Source organism: Rhinolophus ferrumequinum, chromosome 21, assembly GCF_004115265.2.
Source record: "Rhinolophus ferrumequinum isolate MPI-CBG mRhiFer1 chromosome 21, mRhiFer1_v1.p, whole genome shotgun sequence".
Taxonomy (NCBI): domain Eukaryota; kingdom Metazoa; phylum Chordata; class Mammalia; order Chiroptera; family Rhinolophidae; genus Rhinolophus; species Rhinolophus ferrumequinum.
The window spans coordinates 37,759,381-37,776,432 of NC_046304.1; the positions used below are offsets into that span (position 1 = coordinate 37,759,381).

At 47.4% G+C, this 17,052-nt stretch overlaps 2 protein-coding genes across 3 annotated transcripts; one reads left to right on the forward strand and one right to left on the reverse strand.

Moving 5' to 3' along the window:
* Positions 1-1,482: 1,482 nt before the first annotated feature.
* Positions 1,483-10,344, reverse strand: NT5C3B (5'-nucleotidase, cytosolic IIIB). The gene is made up of 9 exons (XM_033091505.1): positions 10,333-10,344; positions 9,993-10,091; positions 9,321-9,390; positions 9,189-9,235; positions 6,475-6,560; positions 5,807-5,896; positions 3,910-4,072; positions 2,888-3,088; positions 1,483-1,986 (listed from the first exon to the last, which is right to left on the reverse strand). Exons 1-9 carry the CDS (start codon positions 10,342-10,344, stop codon positions 1,852-1,854), a joined length of 903 nt encoding a protein of 300 aa, XP_032947396.1. The 3' UTR covers positions 1,483-1,851.
* An 813-nt stretch (positions 10,345-11,157) lies between these two features.
* On the forward strand, positions 11,158-17,026 carry KLHL10 (kelch like family member 10). 2 transcript variants are annotated; one of them, XM_033091093.1, is made up of 5 exons: positions 11,158-11,495; positions 13,570-14,059; positions 14,776-15,393; positions 16,215-16,364; positions 16,579-17,002. In XM_033091093.1, exons 1-5 carry the CDS (start codon positions 11,302-11,304, stop codon positions 16,951-16,953), a joined length of 1,827 nt encoding a protein of 608 aa, XP_032946984.1. In that variant the 5' UTR covers positions 11,158-11,301; the 3' UTR covers positions 16,954-17,002. The 2 variants fall into 2 exon arrangements, with proteins under 2 accessions (XP_032946984.1, XP_032946985.1); XM_033091094.1 differs by having other exon boundaries at positions 11,197-11,433; positions 16,579-17,026.
* Positions 17,027-17,052: the final 26 nt, after the last annotated feature.

Here is a 17,052-nt window from a genome sequence, read left to right on the forward strand (position 1 = left end):
TTCCTGCCTCCCGGAGGCCTAACCCGGGGGCCCTAACTGGAGAGGGAACCCGTCTGCTGGAGGATGGGGAGTGGGTGACCACCGGAGAGGTGTGGGGCGATGATTCTTGTCTCCTCACTGTCCCAAGTGAAGGGAAAGATGACGCCCCTGACCTCAAACACAACATACAAATCTCAGGGATTAAACCGCACAGGTCAAATTCCACTCTTTCACATAGATTGTTTCCAAAACATTCCCACTTCTCCCTGCTCCTGGCTGTGGGCCCATTACCACCTTCCAGATCCATCCTGTCAGAGGAAAGGTAACTGAGTTCAAGCCTCTGGTGTCTTGGGAGAAGACTCGCTTCAGCCACCAGTCAGGCCATCGGCCTTCCTCTGCCCTGCCAGCACGATGGAGGTGACCCAAACCATCAGATGGGTTACAGGAGGTGCTTGGGAGAGAAAATGATGGAACTGGTCACTGAACTGCCCCCACAAGCACTGATTTCGTGCCCAAGATCTCCTGAGATGTGACCTCTCCCCACGACCAGTGACTGATACTCCCTGGTCCCAAGGCATTCTGAAGTCACCTCACGGTCTGACAGTGGCTACAGATCCAGCCTCAGATGGTAACCGTCTGTGCCCCAAACCTAACAGGACAGCCCTGAACGGAAGCCCGTGTGCAGGCATCATGATGCAGGAGACAAGGCCCGGCATTGGTCAGAAACACTCCAACCCTGGCTCTAGCTTCTAGCTATGGGGTTCAGGCAAGTTACTGGTCCTTTCTGAGCCACCTGTACACTAGACCCACCTGCAAGGTTACTGTGAGGATTAAATGGCACGCCATCCATCCAGGTGCGCAGAGCAGCGAGGGACTGGATTTCCCTGAGGGAGGACAGGCTAGAACGCCAGGTGAATGGGTCTCCATTTGCTCTTCCAAAGGAACCTGTGAGAATTCAGCTAGTTCCTGACCACCCAAGTCAACAGGGAGAGGGGAGAAGGGAAAGAAACTGTAAAGACAGCCCAAAGCAAGACAATCGAGCATAAACCACTTCTGTTTTACTTTGCCAGAGCGCCTTTTCCCTTCAGGTCCCTGGTCTCACCCCGCCTTAAATCGTCCATTTTAGTGGCCCTGGACCCACAAGAGGAGGAAGAACAGGAGCCAAGGGCACCAGGGAAAATCCACACCCAAATGAATCCCTTTGGGAACCCCTGAAGAAGAGGCTCTGCAGACAGGGTTGACCAGACCCAACTGAATGTCAAGTTTAAGGGCTGCATCTGAATAAAGCCAAACCATTCCAGGTCAGAAACACATGCTTCCAACCCCGCCTGCCCACCCTGATTCCCCACATACACATTCAGGCTGTGCTCAGGGGGTCTTACGGGCTAATTGGGTGGTTTTGAAACTGTGTTCTATGGAGTCCTAGAGGGTCCTCGGAGGTTCCTGCACTTCCAGGACCAAGGGGTACAGGCTCCGCTCCCCGCCCCCTCAAATCAGAACAACTCTGGTTTTTCCTTTTTATTTTGATGTCTTACACATTCGATTTATTTGAAGAACAGCTTCCTGTTTTTTAAAAATTTTGAAAAAAGGAATCCTGGACCAAATGACTTCTGGAATGCAAACACCCTACAGGGCCACAGTTCACTTGGAATGTCTTTTGCTGCCTCCCACCTGGCAGGGCTCCCTCAGGCCTTGGAGAACACACACAGAAGGCGCCAGGGAAAAGAGCAGGGAGGGGCGAGGCCCCCCGCGGCTTCTGGATGCACCGGGCTTTCCTCTGCACACACCAGGAGCAGGCTCCTGGCTCTGCGGCCTCCCAGCGAGGCGCCCTCTTTGTCACGGCCTGCAGGGACTGGCCCCACACCTGCACACTCAGGAGCCGTGGATCCCCACCCCGTCTCCCCGGTGCAGGATGTCCTGCAGCAGCCCGTTGACCACGTCCAGAGTCTCGTCCTTCTCCAGCACAATGTCATAGGCGTCCATGTAGCTCTCACGCTGCTCCTCCACCTGCCCGGGGGAAGGGAGGCTGAGAGTCCCCAAAATGTCCTGCTCTCTGCCCACTGCCTCTGACTCTCAAGCACCTGGGGCTGGGGAAGCCGCAGCTCCCCAAGAGGAGTTCAAAGTCACAGGGACCTGCCCTTTGGAGACGCAGAAGGCAGTGGGCACCGGCTGCCACAATTAAACGTGGGGTCAATGTCAAAAGGACAGTAACAAGGATTAAAATGTAAAACCCAGATGTTACCTCTAATCTATCGGACTGATTTTCACAAGGCTCAGGTATTCTCGGCAACCTCAGCACATGCTGGCTGAGTGAGGACCTGGGGCCTTCCAGCTTGAGACCACACGATGGCCTCTGTATGACCACACTGTTTTCACTTGTCGGCCCCTGGTCTGTTCTTGTATTTTTCTTCTATACATTATAAACCCACATCCTGAACACTGACATCTCCTGTCTCAATCATGCCTCACGGGTGATTTAGGAGGACTGGTAATCAACCCCACTACTTCCTAAACTATGTCACCTCGGGCAAGTTACTTAACCTCCTTGCCTGTTTCCTCATCTGTAAAATGGTATAACAGTCACTACCTCAAAAGGCTGTTAATAAGGATTAAGTGGATTAATGTCCCTGGCATATGGTGAGCACGCAGCAAGTGTAGGCTCCAATGAAATGCCTGGCCTCCCTGGATTCGTGCCATGTGGTGAGCATACAGCGTTAATCGCTGGCTAGCTCTTGTTTTCCTAGGAGAATATGGACTATCCTCCTGGGGAATATGGCTTGTGTCTTACTGCTGTACCTCTAATACTTAATGCAGTGGCTAGCACACAGAAGGTGTTCGATAAGCAGGTGTTAACAGGAATTGAAAGAGAAGCAAGCCACAAAGGAGGAAGCCCTGGTCCCCTCCCTACCTTGTCATTTAGGAAGCCAATCTTGAGAATGTTTTCCACACCTGGAACCCCATCAGCCATTGTGAGATCCCCCATGGTGTCTCCCAGCAGGAGGATATTGGTTTTGCCCTGAAGTTGCTGGAAGTAATCGGAGTTCTTGCATATGGAGCTGTTCTTGTTGTATGTGTGTATGAGCTGGCCCTGGAATCCCCGTAGGAAACCCTAAATAACCAAGACAAGAGACAGACAAAAGGGCTACAGGGACCTTTCTGGCGCCAGTTTTCCACTGTCTCTGGCACACAGGAAAGAAAATCATGAAAGCTATAGATAACGCCAAAATCTCATTGTAGTCTAAACTAGGGTCGACAAAGTAGGGCCCGTGGGCCAGTCTTGGCCTATTTTTATAAATTCAGTTTGACTGGAACACAGCCATGCGCCCTGTTTATATCTTGTCTATGGCTGCTTTTCTGCACAGGAGAGTGTAGTAGCCGCGACAGAGGTCGTATAGGCCACAAAGCCTAAGATATTTACTACCTGGCTTTTTACAAAGTTTGTAACCCCTGGTGTAAACTAACAGGGACCATCAAACATCACATGAAGCTTGTGACACAAGCACTGTTTAGGCCACATGGGTGGCTAAGCCACAGCCGTGGGTCACGTCCTAACCATAGTTCAAAAGGATGGACGTTCCAGCCATTGGTTTTAAGAAGTTAGAACATGGGTAAGTCAGAGCAGCCCACTTCTGGCTCTAGGAAAATAAGTCAAAGCCCAAGCCTTTGAGCACCCAGGATGGCACATGACCCATGCCAATGACAGGGGGCCTGGGTGACCCCCAGGGGAGAGAGCTAACTGTTGGCCAAACGCCAAAGAGTGAGTCTTTTAGAAGTAACTGTCTTTAGCTGGCATAAGTAAATAAGTACTGCCCAAGGACAAAGAAGCCAGCCTGCCTTCTCCTCCATCCCCTCCCCAGGTTTAGGGTGAAGCGCCCTGGTTGCTGGTCCCCACTCCTTGCCAATTCCCAGCCCAAACAAGATCTGGCTCACATCTTTGTCAAAATCCATGTAGTTAGACACAATGTGGATATTGGGGTGCAATACTTTCTTCTGTCGGATAATTTCTTCCAGGATATCACCAATGCCCGCAGAAAAGATGAGAAGGGGAATGCTGTTTTGGTAGAGGGTGTCGAAGAACGTCTTGTATCCCTCCCTGAAAAGAGATGAATGGATTCTCAAAGGGCACGGCCTCTGCTTCTCTTCTTTACTTTCTACTTGACTTATATTATGACATTTTTAAATTTAAAAAAACAAACAAAAACATTTTAAATTGAGGTATGAAATACATACAGTAAATGGCTCAAGTGTACTACTCTTAAGTGTTCAGCAGCTCAATTACTGTTTACATGTGTATACACCCATGTAATTACCAACCAGACCAAGGTTCCCTCATGCCTCTGCCCACTTTGACTTTATATCCCCCACCCACTTTGACTTTATATCACCACTGATTAGCTTTGCCTATCCTTGAACTTCACATGAATGGGCTCATACTTTTCTTTATTGTTTCCATACTACAGTTGACCCTTGAATAACATGGGGGTAAGGGATGCCGAGCCTGAGCAGTCAAAAATCCACATGTAACATTTGACTCCCCGAAAACTTAACTACAGCTGTCCCTCAGTACCCAAAGGGGAACTGGTTCCAAGAGCCCCGTGGATACCAAAATCCAAGGATGTTCAAGTCCCTTATATAAAATGGCATAGAACGATGCATACAGTTGGTCCCCTGCATCTGAGGACTCCAAACGTCAGACTAAAAATACTGTTTACAATGTGCAGTTGGTTGCATCCACAGATGTGAAAGCCAGAGGGCCAACTGGATATTTACTGAAAACAATCCATGTGTAAGTGAACCAGCACATTCAAACCCGTGTTGTTCGAGGGTCAACGGTAGAACACGCCAGGCAGCTATCCTGGGACAGACTGACTGAGGAACACCGCAAACCACCCGGCTCTTACTGAATCTGCACACGTCGCTACTCTCTTGGCTTTTCATGAGCTAGCCTCTCTCCCCAGTTAGGACACACAACCCTAAGGACAGACACCCACGCTGACTCCTTCCTCTACGTGCTCCTATCCCTCCTCCAGTAAAGAACGCTCCAGGCCGGCCCAGTGGCTCAGGCAGTTAGAGCTCCGTGCTCCGAACGCCGAAGGCTGCCGGTTTGATTCCCACATGGGCCAGTGGGCTCTCAACCACAAGGTTGCCAGTTCGATTCCTCGATCCCGCAAGGGATGGTGGGCAGCGCCCCCTACAACTAGCAACGGCAACTGGACCTAGAGCTGAGCTGCGCCCGACACAAAAGACTGAAAGGACAACAACTTGAAGCTGAACGGCACCCTCCACAACTAAGATTGAAAGGACAACAACTTGACTTGGAAAAAAGTCCTGGAAGTACATACTGTTCCCCAATAAAGTCCTGTTCTCCTTCCCTAATTAAATCTAGAAAAAAGAAAAAAGAAAAAGAACACTCCAGCAGAGAGAGCTGCACTGTGAAGGCTGCTGATGATCAAGGGTCCCAGCCAGCCAGCTCCCATGTCTGAATAAAGAATACCAGTTACCATGGAAACCCCAAAAGTCATTTTACAAAGCATGTGTAAACCATTGGGAAAAATCAACTAGATGCTGTTGATTCTTGGCGATGGAGCCCTGGTCACATTCCCTCTACCTCCACTACCAGCAGACTGCTTCCTAGGAAGCACCCAAGGGTATAGTAGAAAACCCTTCAGCTGTATCCAGAGAGGAAAAGCAAGACCTTCCCCACTTCAGGTGCTCATGGTGCCATGTCTCTTCTGACTCTCCTAGCAACGAACTCCTCTCTACTCCTTCCCACCTTCTTTTTTGTGAGCAAACCAGTTTTGAATGTTTTCCAGAGCAAGCAACTTACCTGAGCATTGCATTGGACTCTCTAACCACTTCGGCTATCTGAAACTTCTGAATTTTCTGCTGACACAGGAGATCGTGTGCTTTGGTCCACCTAGAAACAGACACCCCACAAAGCCCCACATTCAAATCACTAAGTAAGTAAAGTGATCTTTCCCTTTTCAGGGCCAAGGCCCCTCTGGAAGTATTGACAATGGAGGCTTCATCCTTTTCCACAGAGCCATTTTCTGGAGGACTCTGGCTGTCCTTAACCGAAAAAAAAAAAAAAAAAGGTGAGAAAGCAACACAGCGGAGAGATAAGAGTTGGGTGTGTTAACTGCTGAAACCAAAGCTCTTCTGAATCCCTTCCTTTGTGACCTCTCTCTGTAGAACAGGGGCTCTGTCCAGTGATATTGGTTTCTATAGGAGGGTTATCTCCCCAAAGCACTTATTTTCCCAAACCAAGAGGCTTCTAACTCATTCCAGGGATGCTCGGTGGTCCCCCACTCTAGCAGCAGCTATGAGGAGTCCCGGGTGTGTCTAGACAATTTGTTCTAATAGCTCGGCCTATAGCATTCAGTTAAGCATCCAGTAAGGTAAGGAAGCCTGTCATCTCATCAAAGGGAAGAAATACGCCCCTTCCTAGACCAGTCCATCACAGGGTCAGGAGCTTTCACCACCACCGTCACTTACCATTCCACCATATCAGGTAACTTCTCTTCAATGGTCCGCCGTGGGTCAATCTCAATTGGGTAATAGTGTTTATGGAGCGCTTTCAGCTGGGGTATCCAAATGAAGAGAAAAGCCATTAGTCCATCAAGCTTTCCCCAACAAAGTCCTACAGTTTAGCATGAGACAAAAAAAAAAAATCACTGAGAAAACTCAACTTCATGTAAGGGAGCGACTGGATCCACAGAGCTGGTCATCCCTTTGCACTCACCCTGGAGTGAGGTCCAAGAATCACAACATAAAGAGCTTTTGCTATCAGATAAGAGGGTTACTAGGATTTTGTTATTTACTAGCTCAGTCATCACGGCTTAACCAGTAAAAACTGATTTAATGCTGTGTATCCCCAAATGTGGTACAGTTTCTTGGGTGGTAGGCAAGCTAACCTTAGGGGGTACATGGATAAACACTTTGTTTTAGTAGTTCATTTGTTTTAGGGAATTCATTTGAATGTATATTTTAAAAAAAACCTGGCATATCAAACTCATGCTTTCACAAAGATTGTTCCTTTTTTTTTTTTAAAGATTTTTTTTTTATTGGGTAAGGGGCACAGGACTTCACTGGGGAACAGTGTGCACCCCCAGTACTCCCCTCCAAGCCAAGTTGTTGTCCTTTCAGTCCCAGCTGCGGAGGGCGCAGCCCAGCTCCAGGTCCACCCGCCGCCACCAGTTGCAGGGGGCGCAGCCCACCACCCCCCGCCGGAGCTGAACCAGCAACCCTGTGGCTGAGAGGACGCGCCGCAACCAACCGAGCCATCCGGGAGCTCAGCGGCAGCTCAGCCCAAGGTGCCGTGCCCAACTCTTTAGTTACAGGGGGTGGAGCCCACCATCCCCCGCGGGACCGAGGAATCGGCCGGCAACCCAGCAGCCGAGAGCCCACTGGCCCATGCGGGAATCGAACCGGCAGCCCCCAGAGCCAGGAACACAGAGCTCCAACCGCCTGAGCCACCGGGCCGGCCCGTTCCTTTTTTTTAATAAGTTAATTACATTCAGGTTTTTAAAAGCAGGTCAATTTAAAGAAAAATATTTAGTAAAAGTCATACACAGATATGGCAAACAAAAACCAAAATCATGAAAGTGTAATGAAAAAACTGTAGTTTGGGACGCAGCACATTAGTGGATGCTTCCATCATTAGTGGATGCTTGCCAACATCAGGTGAATTACTTCACGAGCATCTATAGGTGCGGCCTCTGGCTAAGGTTTCCTTCCACATGCCAGAACCTTCCACCCTCTTGGGGGGAGGGATTATGTGTCCTACAGGGCCAGTCAGTAACAGCGCCCAATAATATTGGGAATTGACTGGATAAAGGATTTTAATTTTAATATATGCACGGTCTTGGAATATTACAAGATCAAAAGGAGTCCCTGACCATCGGTCCAAAAGAGAGTTAAGAGCAAAGATTACACACTGACAGAGGCAGAAAGCTCCTGAAATGTATTAGGGTGCAAAAATAATTGTGATTTTTGCAATTTTTAACTTTTTAAACCACAATTACTTTTGCACCAACCTATTAAGGTTCTCAATGTGTATGGTTTTTTGGGTGTAAGAACATTTTTCTAAAAGTATAATAGAACTCCACAGAAGAATATAATATTTCTTTTTTAAAAAAGGTTTTATACATAAACTTTGGTTTATTCATTTCTTCAGGAGCCCATCAACCCCAAAACCCTTAGTTTTCTCTAGCTTCTTTATCCTAGAGAGGGCAATCAAACCTATTGTCTTATTTGTGGATGCAGCTTCCTGGAAATTGGTAAGATCAGGGATGTGAGGAACCCAAAGAAGTGACTTGCTAAAGGCAATCAGTGGTGGAGCCAGAACCCACCTTAAGCTATTATACAAGTGGCATCCCCAGAGAGACAGGTTTTAGAAATATAAGAGCTATCTGCAATCCACTGTCCATATTAATACTGAGTAATCATGACAGAGTGTTGGAAGAGCTGACCAATGAGACAGACCAACAGACCACTTAGTATGCCATTTAGTGAATTTCATAACGAAGTGGAATTAAATGATGTAGTTATTCGGCAGAAAGAGCTCAGCAACCTGCAGAGAAACATGCAACTAGCGTGGTTCTGCTCTGGCAAAGAGGACACTGATGGGAAGTCCACGGAGCAAAGTAAAATGAACTCCAAGGCTACAGGAATCCCTTCACAATATTTGTATGCATTTTATGGAAATGGGAGTTACTGTACTTTGACATTAATTCAGAAGTCTTTCTTGAGACCTGTTGCTTTCAAGAAAATTATATTATCAAGGAAAGTGCATAATGCAATGGAAAGAGTTTGGGACAGAATACAGCCAAACTCTACATCTTGGCTGTATGACCTTGAGTTAGTTGCTCAACCTCTCCAAACCTGTTTTCTCATCTGTTAAATGGAGACAATAATGGTTCTGTCCACTTCTCGGAGTTGGGGGAGGGTTAAACGACAAACACTGAAGTCTCTTGTAGACGCTATGGCAGTGAGCATAACATCCATACGCTAACCATTAATCATCATATGTCTTAGCCAATAAGGAAAAGCTGTCCCAGTATATTAAGACTTAGTCTACCCGAGCAAAAAAACAATTAAAAAAAAATGAATCTTCTAATGTCTCTATGCTGGAATCTTTGGTCCTAAGCAAGAACCATTTGAAGTGATATATGATAGCCATTTCTGCGCAAAGAAAGGGAGTAACTCACCTCTGGCTGGCACTCCTCACTGATGACCTTGCTGTTATCCAGAATATCTGCAAAAACACAAAGCTCCTTTCACTTGCCCCTTAGAAGCATCATCTCGTCAAGTCCAACAAAGCAAACGAGTATGTGACTTACTGTGAGAAGAAGGGCATTGCTTTCCATTATATGCAAACCTGCTCAAGGTCCTGTCAAAATCAGAAATGACCTAAAATGCAAAAGAGAGATGATGCCTCGACAGGCTCCTTTGGGTTTGGCCTGTGTCTGGCTGGGGAGATAATCATTGAAGTCAAAGAGCTCAGTGCCCAGCCTGCGGACAAAGCCCTGGGGGAGTTAGGGAGGGCTAGAGAGGGAAGGAAGAACTAATCCTAGTTAGTACAGTGCAAACCCTGAGGAGGCCCAGCGTCTTGAGGGGTTGGGGGCGGGAAGGAACTCAAGAATCAGAACCCCTTTATCTTTTTCACTACACCCATCTCAATGCTCTGGGTGCTTCCTAGGGTGCCTCCACCTTTACGGCCCATCTCCACATCTGCAACTTCTTGGAGAGCCCGCTGACCTGGAGAATACGGCCTGGTGTGGGTGCTTTCTGTCTAATTAGAGAAAGCAGAACGACCATACTGAGAATTCTAGGTTTTAGAGCAGGTGGGCCTCCAAGGCAAAACAGGCGAACCAACCTGCTTGCCCTCAGACCCCTGGCCATGTCTAGCGGCTGAGGCCTAGCAGGTGTCCGCAGCAACGCGGGAAGGCACACGGGCAGGACGTCTCCCCAGCCGCCCCCGACTCGCCGGCCCGACCTCGCCCCGGCGATACCTGTAAGCGGTCTTTCCCGCCCTTGCGTAGGGCGCCTACGATCTCCAGCACCCGCCCGGACTGCCGCATCCGGACTGTGGCCTTCGTCAGGATGCTCACCTGTCCCAAAACCCGAGAGAACGGCTGACTCTGGCACCGCGCTGGACCCAAGGGGAGCCCGGGGCTCGCTCGGGCAACGCTGAGAGGCCGGGCCGGGGCGCAGGGGGCGAAGCGGGGGCTCCGGCCCGGCCAGGAGAACCTACTGGCCAGGGTGGCGCAGCGGGGCCGAGATGACCCACTGGGGGTCTCGGAGCACCCGAGGGATCCGGGACCGCGCTACTGATAGTTCCATATGCCTCACCTCTTCCGCCATGGTGCTCGCAGCCTGGTGGGTGGTGCGGGGACAAAGACCGCCCCCTCGCGGCAGCACTGCGCACGCGTCGTCCCCTCCTGAGGCAAGAGGGACAGGGCGGGGTAGGCGGGGGAACTGCGGGTCCCCGTCCCAGGATGGGCTGGGAGAGGCTGGTGGTTCGGGAACCCTGTACGGCGCGCTAGGGGAAGACCGCGGTTGAGGGCTCTGTGTTGAGGACGGTGAGGGTCCCAAGGAGTTGGGGTTACCGGGTACCACTCTTTCTAGAGCAAAAATCCCAGCAAGTGTGGTCGTTTCCAGGCTTACAGTTTGCTTGACAAAAAAAGCCGCAGGATGGGAAGGGATGTGACCGAGGCATGAAGTGAGTTCGTTAAACCTCCAGGCGGTGCTTCCTTAACTGGGACCACTCCTCATCAGAAGAAAATGAGTACCTACCTCATGTTCCGAGGACAGGAAGGCCCTGACAACTGGCCCAGAATGAAATTCTAATTACAGTTTTTCTTCTCCCTTCTGCCTCCTCTGACTTGGTTTCCTTGAACTCCGTGTCTGAGGAGTCAAGTGTGGTGCAGTGGAAGAAGGTAGTGGATGCTACAGGGATATGGAACTGGGCAACTGAAGTGGGAGCAGGAACCAGAATTCATAAAAACTCTTACATGGTGTTGGTGGGCACAGTCCTGCTCTGGGTACAGGGACAAAGAAGGAGGTGTGGGGTGAGCTGCAGTAGTGTGGTGGGGGAGGGGATAAGGAAGGAAGCCAGGGGCAGGAGAGTTCCAGAACCTGAGAACACAATCCTAAGAGTGATCTCACTGCGGGCCTAGGATTCTGGAACTTGGGCGGCCTGATGGGCCCTACGTGAAAGATGTAGTAGGGAAAAGGAGCGACAGCTGGCTAAAGGAGCCCCCACAACTCTCCCCAACACCCTAGGAGAACAGCCTCTTGCTCTGCTGGTCCCAGGGTGCAATGGAAATGGAGAGCACGGCGGCCTCCACACGTTTCCACCAGCCTCATATGGAGAGGAAGATGAGTGCGATGACCTGTGAGATCTTCAACGAGCTTAGGCTAGAGGGCAAGCTCTGCGACGTGGTCATCAAGGTCAACGGTTTTGAATTCAATGCCCACAAGAACATCCTCTGTAGCTGCAGTTCCTACTTTAGGTATAACAGGGTTGCCAAACTAAGCCAAAGGGGGAATTGGGCTCATTTTGAGACATTTTGGTTCATTTCATGTTTCCCACCTCATCATTTTACGTTTAGGGAAACTATCCAAGTTCTGGACTCCTGTAGCGCGGCTCCTTTGTCTTCTGAAAAGGCTCAACGTGGGCCAGAGCTTCTTCTCTCTGGTTTTGAATTAGATTTCAACCAACTATTGGTGGGCTAGCTGCTTTTTTCCTTTGCTTCTCATTCAAACCAACCTTTGGGAAGGTTGGGCACGCGTACTGGGTTTCCTACTTAAACCTAGATGGCAATGCCACTTCAGCCACTCCTACGCCCCTATCCCGGTAGAGATGAGCTCAAACAGGGTGATAAATTAACAAGGATTGAGGGGATGGGTAGAGGGATGAAGGGAAAGAAACCTGGAAATATTTATCAGAAGAAAAAGGGAGTTTGAGCCAAAACCATTGTAAACCGGGAAGTGGAAGGGCTATTTTGTTCACGAGCTGAAAATGTTTGCGTAATCAATTCCAATCAAGATATGATAAATGCGTCTCATCTGTTGCTAAAAATTCTCATTCAGCTAGGTCTACAAAAAGTCCAAATAGTACATATTTTAAGCTTTGCAGGCCAGTCTGTCGCAACTATTCCACTCTGCCTTTATAGTGGAAAAACAACCATAGATAATACCACATGAAAAGGCATGGCTGTGTTCCAATAAAATTATTTATGGACACTGAAATTTGAATTTATTATCATTTCCCCGGTGTCAAAAAATACTTTTCATTTTTTCCATCTAAAAATGTATAAAACATTCTTAGCTCGTGGGCAATACAAAAAGAAGAGGTGGGCGGAATTTGGCTCAGAGGCTGTAGGTTTACAGACCCCGGCTCTAGATAAGAATATTATCTCTAAGCCCATATTCCCTTAAACCTCCTAGAAAAAGGAAGCCAAATATATTAGGGCAGCGAATTCTGTCTTGTTCAACACCTAGAAAAGTACCTAGCTACATAGTGGAATAGTAGTCATTTATTCAGTCAATAATTCTTGAGTGGGCTTATTTTGTGACAGGCACGACAGTATGTACTGGAAATAAACCAATTAATAAAGAGATAAACATTTCTGCTCTCATGAAGCTTACCTTCTGGAAGATAGAATAGGCATTAAATAAATAAAATACATATCAGATCATAAGTGCTAAGGAAAATAGGGATTAATGGGTGGCAATTTTAAATAGGATTATCACTTTGCTGACAAAGTTACATTGGAGGAAAGACTTCAAGGGGAGGAGGGAGTGAGAAATACAGAGATCCGGGGGCAGCCTCTAGGCAGAGGGAACAGCGGGTACAAGGACCAAAGATGGAAATATCTCTGGTATATTCAAGGAAAGCAAGGCCAGCAGGGCTGGAATGGAGTGAGGGGGAAGGCGGAGGGAAATACCTCTAAGAGGTCTGACTGGTCCAGATCTCAGGGGACTTTTGTAGTCCCTGGTAAAGACTTTGTATTTTACTCTAAGAAAGGAAGTCAGTGGGAGGTTTTGAGTCTGGTGACTGGGATAAGACTATAAACTCTGGAGGTGTCAAGAGCAGATGCAGGGAGATCAGTTAGGAGGTGACTGCTAATAATCTAGGCAAGAGACAGTGGTGGCTTGGACCAAGGAGGTCCAACAGAAGTGACTAAGTTATCAACCTGTGTTGATTGAACAACATGTATCTGAAAAGCGTATTGCTCAAGTTTAATTTCCTTAAGCAAGGTAAAATTTGGTGGGCAATGGGTTGGGACAGAGGAGACGTGGGGCTTACTCCCAGCTCTAGATCCCAATTTCTCCATCCACAAAGTGGGAGGAGGAGGAGATCAGTAACCAACGTCAACGTTCTCGTAAAGGTTCTCTTGCCCACTGTATAAAGCAGTCTGCCCTCCACCCCCCTTCCCTTCCTCACCCCACTTTATTTCCGATATACTCACTGTTACACTCTTTGGAAAATGTCCAAACTCTCAACAAGAAAAGGCAGAGGAGAGAGCATGGCAAACCAGAGAGAAAGGTTTCAGTGGCTGTTAGTTTCTTTCTTTCTTTCAGAGCTTTGTTTACAAGTGGCTGGAACAACACTGAAAAAAAGGTATACAACATTCCCGGCATTTCCCCCGACATGATGAAGCTAATTATTGAATATGCATACACGAGGACCGTGCCTATCACTCCGGACAACGTGGAGAAGCTGCTGGCTGCTGCAGACCAATTTAACATCATGGGTATCGTCAGAGGTTGCTGTGAGTTCCTCAAGTCAGAGCTGTGTTTGGATAATTGTATCGGCATCTGCAAGTTCACAGATTACTACTACTGCCCGGAACTGAGGCAGAAGGCCTACATGTTCATACTGCACAACTTCGAGGAGATGGTGAAAGTCTCAGCAGAGTTTTTAGAGCTCTCAGTCACTGAACTGAAGGATATCATTGAGAAAGATGAGCTCAACGTCAAACAAGAAGATGCTGTATTTGAAGCTATTTTAAAATGGATTTCTCACGACCCCCAAAATAGGAAGCAGCATATTTCGGTTTTGCTTCCCAAGGTCAAGTTTGTTTTTTTGTGGAGTGCAATGCTTAATTGCTCTTGTTTGGTTCATTTATCCCAGAGGGATTGTCCTAAGAGCCACATTCAAATGTTTGACAGATTCCAGGGCTGTATTTACATACACTTATATAGAATAGAAGGCATCTTCTTCTAGTTTCTGGAATTTTGCAATTTTCTCTGCCCTTGGCTTTGCTACTTCCTTCCACCCCAGTTATATTCTTTGACCAAAATTCTCCCTGATATTGGGGGAAGGAGCTGGAAAGGCCTTCAAAAGAATTCTAGAGGGTCTTCTTTTCACCTTTGTGTGTTCTGTGAGTTCCCCAAACCCAAGACTAGTAACCAAACCATGAGTAATGCACACAATTGTAGCCATTTGGTGCAAATTCATGTTATTTTACATACAGAGACATAGATATTCAATCACAAAACAATTACTACAGCTTTTGTTGGTCTGACAGTACTGTCCGGTGGCCAAGGAATGGGCTAGCTCACCGACCATTTGAGGTGTCTTCTGTCTGGCTCCTTCTTAGCACCCAAATTTATACCACCTCTGAAAAACAAGTATTTTAAACTGTGAGTTGTAAATTTCAAAAGCGAAAACAAAATAATATGATCGTACTATAATTCAAAGGTAGACTGTAAAACAGGATTAAGGATATGGGTTTTCCAGGCAGCCTCACCTCACCTAAATGACCTTCTGCATTGCCTTTGTAGGTTCGCCTGGCCCTCATGCATGCTGAGTACTTCATGAACAACGTTAAGATGAATGACTATGTGAAAGACAGCGAGGAATGCAAGCCAGTCATCATTAATGCCCTAAAGGCCATGTATGACCTAAACATGAATGGACCCTCCAATTCTGACTTTACCAACCCACTCACCAGGCCCCGCCTGCCCTACGCCATCCTATTTGCAATTGGTGGCTGGAGTGGTGGGAGTCCTACCAATGCCATTGAGGCATACGATGCTCGGGCAGACAGATGGGTGAATGTCACTTGTGAGGAAGAGAGTCCCCGTGCCTACCACGGGGCAGCCTATTTGAAAGGCTATGTTTATATCATTGGGGGGTTTGATAGCGTAGACTATTTCAATAGTGTTAAGCGTTTTGACCCAGTCAAGAAAACTTGGCATCAGGTGGCCCCGATGCACTCCAGACGTTGCTATGTCAGCGTGACGGTCCTCAGCAATTTTATTTATGCCATGGGAGGGTTTGATGGCTATGTGCGTCTCAATACTGCTGAACGTTATGAGCCAGAGACCAATCAATGGACACTCATTGCCCCCATGCACGAACAGAGGAGTGATGCCAGTGCCACAACACTCTATGGGAAGGTAAGAATTGGGGGGTAGGGGGTGCGGGAGATGTGAATGCAAACAAGCCCAGAAATAATGCTTTTGTTTTTTGGGGTGGATGGAAAACAGAAGTGGCAGTACTCCTGTGTTTCCCCGAAAATAAGACCAAGCCAGACAATCAGCTCTAACGCATCTTTTGGAGCAAAAATTAATGTGTTAAGACCTGGTCTTATTTTAATATAAGACTGGATGTAATATAATATAGTATAATATAATAATGGGTCTTATATTAATTTTTGCTCCAAAAGACGCATTAGAGCTGATTGTCCGGCTAGGTCTTATTTTTGGGGAAACACAGTCACTCTGCAGTACTAAGTCTGTCAGATAACTAAGTGGTCCCTTGTAATTATCTTTGCTTATTTTACTTATTAAAAAAGCAATGCATTGTCACCCCAATAAACTTTAAAAAAAAAAAAAAGCAATGCATGCACATGAGGAAAAAAGAAACTCAGATTGTACAAACTGGTACCAAAAGTGTCCCCACCACCACCACCATATACAGAGGGTGCCAAAAAAATGTATACACATTTTAAGAAAGGAAAAAAAACCTTAAAATTGTAATAATATATACCAATAACAAAAGAATACAAGTCACGTTTGACTTCTGCAATTACAAGAGGTGCTCAAAGTGGGTTACCATCAGTGTTCAGACACTTCTGATGATGGCGAACTATTGCTTGAGCAACGTTGACCAAAGTGTCCACTTGTATACATTTTTTTGGCACCCCCGGTATACACACCCTTTCTTTCCACTCCCCAGAGGTAACAATTTTAATAATCTTGGAACCATCTTCACACAGGTCTATATATGTGGTGGGTTTAACGGAAATGAATGCCTGTTTACAGCAGAAGTGTACAACACTGAGAGTAATCAGTGGACCGTCATAGCACCCATGAGAAGCAGGAGGAGTGGAATAGGCGTAATTGCTTATGGAGAACACGTGTATGCGGTGAGTTTATCTCGTACCACCACAGAGACGATACCCCTTGATTTTCAATTAGCAAATAGCTTAACACTATCATTGGTAAGCATCTGAAAAGCTTTTTTTCCATGGAAGATAGTGGAAGAGGGAGGTCTGAAATCACTGGGCTTCCCCTACAAGGGCCTCCTTGGTGAATAGAATCAGGGGTTAACAGTCAACCATCTTCCTTTGCTGTCCACAGGTGGGCGGCTTTGATGGGGCGAATCGACTGAGGAGTGCAGAAGCCTACAGCCCCGTGGCTAACACTTGGCGCACCATCCCCACGATGTTTAATCCTCGTAGTAACTTTGGCATCGAGGTGGTAGATGACCTCTTGTTTGTGGTGGGCGGCTTTAATGGCTTTACCACCACCTTTAACGTGGAGTGCTATGATGAAAAGACGGACGAGTGGTATGACGCTCACGACATGAGCATATACCGCAGTGCTCTGAGCTGCTGTGTGGTACCAGGGCTGGCCAACGTTGGGGAATACGCCGCTAGAAGGGACAACTTCACAGGACTAGCGCTGCGAGATGAAGTAAAGTACTCCGCTTCGACAAGTACCCTACCTGTATGAGCCTCTTCATTTAGCTAATAAAAAGTCTAAGCAATAAGAATTCTTTTTTAAAATAAATGCAGTGTTTAAACTTGTAAGAGTACTGGAAAATGTTCAACT